This window comes from Penaeus monodon, chromosome 7 (assembly GCF_015228065.2).
Source record: "Penaeus monodon isolate SGIC_2016 chromosome 7, NSTDA_Pmon_1, whole genome shotgun sequence".
NCBI lineage: Eukaryota > Metazoa > Arthropoda > Malacostraca > Decapoda > Penaeidae > Penaeus > Penaeus monodon.
Window position 1 is genome coordinate 6,466,441 of NC_051392.1, and position 2,858 is coordinate 6,469,298.

The 2,858-nt window shown below is 43.4% G+C and overlaps 1 protein-coding gene across 1 annotated transcript in view; it reads right to left on the minus strand.

Moving 5' to 3' along the window:
• Nucleotides 1–737: 737 nt before the first annotated feature.
• Nucleotides 738–2,858, minus strand: part of LOC119575021 (coiled-coil domain-containing protein 151-like) — a 7,621-nt gene continuing 5,500 nt past the window's right edge. Inside the window, exons 7-8 of the mRNA XM_037922344.1 lie at nt 2,410–2,554; nt 738–1,706 (exon numbers count right to left, since the gene is read on the minus strand). Coding sequence (XP_037778272.1) covers nt 1,560–1,706; nt 2,410–2,554 — 292 coding nt within the window. The 3' untranslated portion in view covers nt 738–1,559. The remainder of the gene's footprint in view (nt 1,707–2,409; nt 2,555–2,858) is intronic.

Here is a 2,858-nt window from a genome sequence, read left to right on the forward strand (position 1 = left end):
AAACGCCGCTAATCTACACATATTGATGCCTAAGAAGACGGACCAGTTCACCGAGTCCTTGCAAGGCAGCGGGATTTCAGGTTCTAAGACTTGAAAGACGTGACAGGTCGGTTCCTCTTGCGTGCCTTCGCCTCCACGATCATCTGGGCCTGTCGCTTGATAAACTTCCTCGTCAGGGTCTCCTCCTCCTCGCCGCTGTCCCCGCCCTCCTCCACCTGCGAGGGAGAGTTTCGCGGTGGAATGTATGTGAAGCATGTGCTCAGACGGACGCAGTTTGAGGCACAGACTCGTGCTCTCAACTTAACAGACAATCTCTCTCTCTCTCTCTCTCTCTCTCTCTCTCTCTCTCTCTCTCTCTCTCTCTCTCTCTCTCTCTCTCTCTCTCTCTCTCTCATTCTTATTCTCATTCTCACTCTCACTCTCACTCTCACACACATATTAATGCAAACATCCATATAATATAGCATTGTACCAAGGTAATCCTCTTCACTGTACCTTCTCCTTCACCACCACCCTTACGAGCGCACACACGCGTACCTGTTGCTGAGCTGCCTTGGCGGTGGCGCCGGCGGCGGGGAAGGCCACGCGAATGTTCTCCGGTGATCTCCCGGTCCTGTTCCTCTTCCCCATCTCCGCGAGCTGTTGGCCGGGGGAGGGGGGGGATATGAATAAAAAAATTGTGATACACTTACATGTTAGTACACAGGTTCATACTTTGTCTGTCTGTCTCGTTAATGTCTCTCTCTGTTTCCGTCTCTTTATATGTCTATGTCTTTCCCTCAGTCTCTGTCTCTCTATTCGTGTCTGTGTTTTTTTTTCTGTCTCTCTCTCTCTATCTGTAGCTGTGTCTTTCTTTCGGTCTCTAACTCACTGTCTGTCTCTCCATCCGTGGCTTTGTCTTTCTCTCTGTCTCTAACTCACTCTCTGTCTCTGTCTCTCTCACACACATGGTATACGGTAAGAAGGGTATGAAGTGTGAGGGAGGAATGTTGTGTCGTCCTTAGGATTGTTATTTGTTTATATTCATAGGTATATATATATCATTCGTCTAGTTCAGTATTCATCCTTGGGCCTTGGGTTTGTTCCCTGGTGGATCACGGACATCTACCAGAATAAACAGTGATGATAAAACGTGTATGCACATATATATAATTATATCGTGTGAAATATGTAGGTATTCCGTTTGAGAGGAAATCAGTTTCTAACCTTTTGTGATATGTGCTAGGAATATATTTCAAATAAGTAATCGATGTAAAGGCAGACTGGCAGGAGAAACAGAAACAGAGGACAAGAGACATAGACGCAGATAAATAGACAGAGAGACAAACAGAGACAGAGAGGCAGATAAAAACAGACAGAGAGACAGACAAGGACAGTGACAGACATAGACAGACAAAGACGCAGAGGCAGGGAGACAGACAGACAGACAGTGGGAGACAAGGACAAAACGAAAAGGCAGAGAGATATGGCGACCTAGAGAGAAACTGACAAAGACAGAATGAGGGATAGAAAGGCAGACATAGAGGCAGAGACGGAAAGAAAGCAAAACCATGGCAATGCTATCGCATCCACCCCACCTTCTGGTCGATCTGAGCATCCCTCACTTCTTCCATGAGCTCCCTGGCCCTGTCCATGCAGAACGCCATGAGAACCACAAGATACTGCAGAGGAGACTCAGCTTTTGGTGGGCGCTCGTTCTCGGCCGTCTGGAGGAAAGGGGTTGGCAGAAAACTAGACGTTAATGAGAGAAAAAAGTACGGTTATCATGAATGGTTGTCGGTTTGTTTTGTTTCGTGTGTGGTATTGTATATTTGTTGATTTATGTTTGTCGAGTGATTTTTTCCCTTTTTTTTCTTCTTTTTTTTTGAGTAGCTATTGTCTGGCTTTTGTTAGATAATGACATTTCATGGAAGAAACACCCACAATACAAAAACTAGATTTATTGAAAATGAGACTACAGTTTCCAAATCCACCTGGATTCCATCTTCAGATCTGAAGATGGAATCCAGGTGGATTTGGAAACTGTAGTCTCATTTTCAATAAATCTAGTTTTTGTATTGTGGGTTTTCTTCCATTGTATCAGCACGGAAAAGTGTTTTGCTATTCATGACATTTCATATTTCTTTGACGTTGCTGGTGATTTTTTTTTTTTTTTTGTTACAGTTATCTTTTTTATACATTATTATTGTTATTTGATGAACTGATTTTTTCTGCATTGTACCCAGAATACTCCTTTCAACAGTTTCAGAGGAACTCGTATAATTTACGTCTGTGGTACATCATTTCTATCAAAATCTTTATTTAATCAAATAAGCATTGATGAACAGATGACTCTCAGTTCGTTTGAATATATATGAATTCGTAAATGTGTATATAAATATACATATTCCAAAAATCGAAAAGAACAACCTCCAGTTTCTCCGCGATGTGCTCCTGCCCCGCCCTCACGCCCGCCAGGATCTTGAGCGTTCCGTCGAGGCGTCCGGAGAGATCCTCCTTCATAGCCTCCTTCTCCTCGACTTTCTTCTTGAGGTCCTCGATCATTCCGACCATCCTGGAGGACAGGAAAAGGGGGGAAATTTTCTTATTTCGTAGATCCGTGAATTGTCCGTGTGTTGGTATATCAAGGCTAGCGTTTGGGTTTGGATTAAGTGAATAAGAGTTCATGGAGAAGGTTAGGTGTGGTCCTATATGGAAATATGAGATGGCTGAGTTACGTCTGGATGGAGTTGGCATTAAGGCAATGAATCTGGAGTGAAGCTGGAGTTAATCAGTAATGGAATCCTGAATTCACCATCTCAATTCCATTTCACTAGGATATAACTTGAGTTGGACAAATATATAGTGCTCATACAATT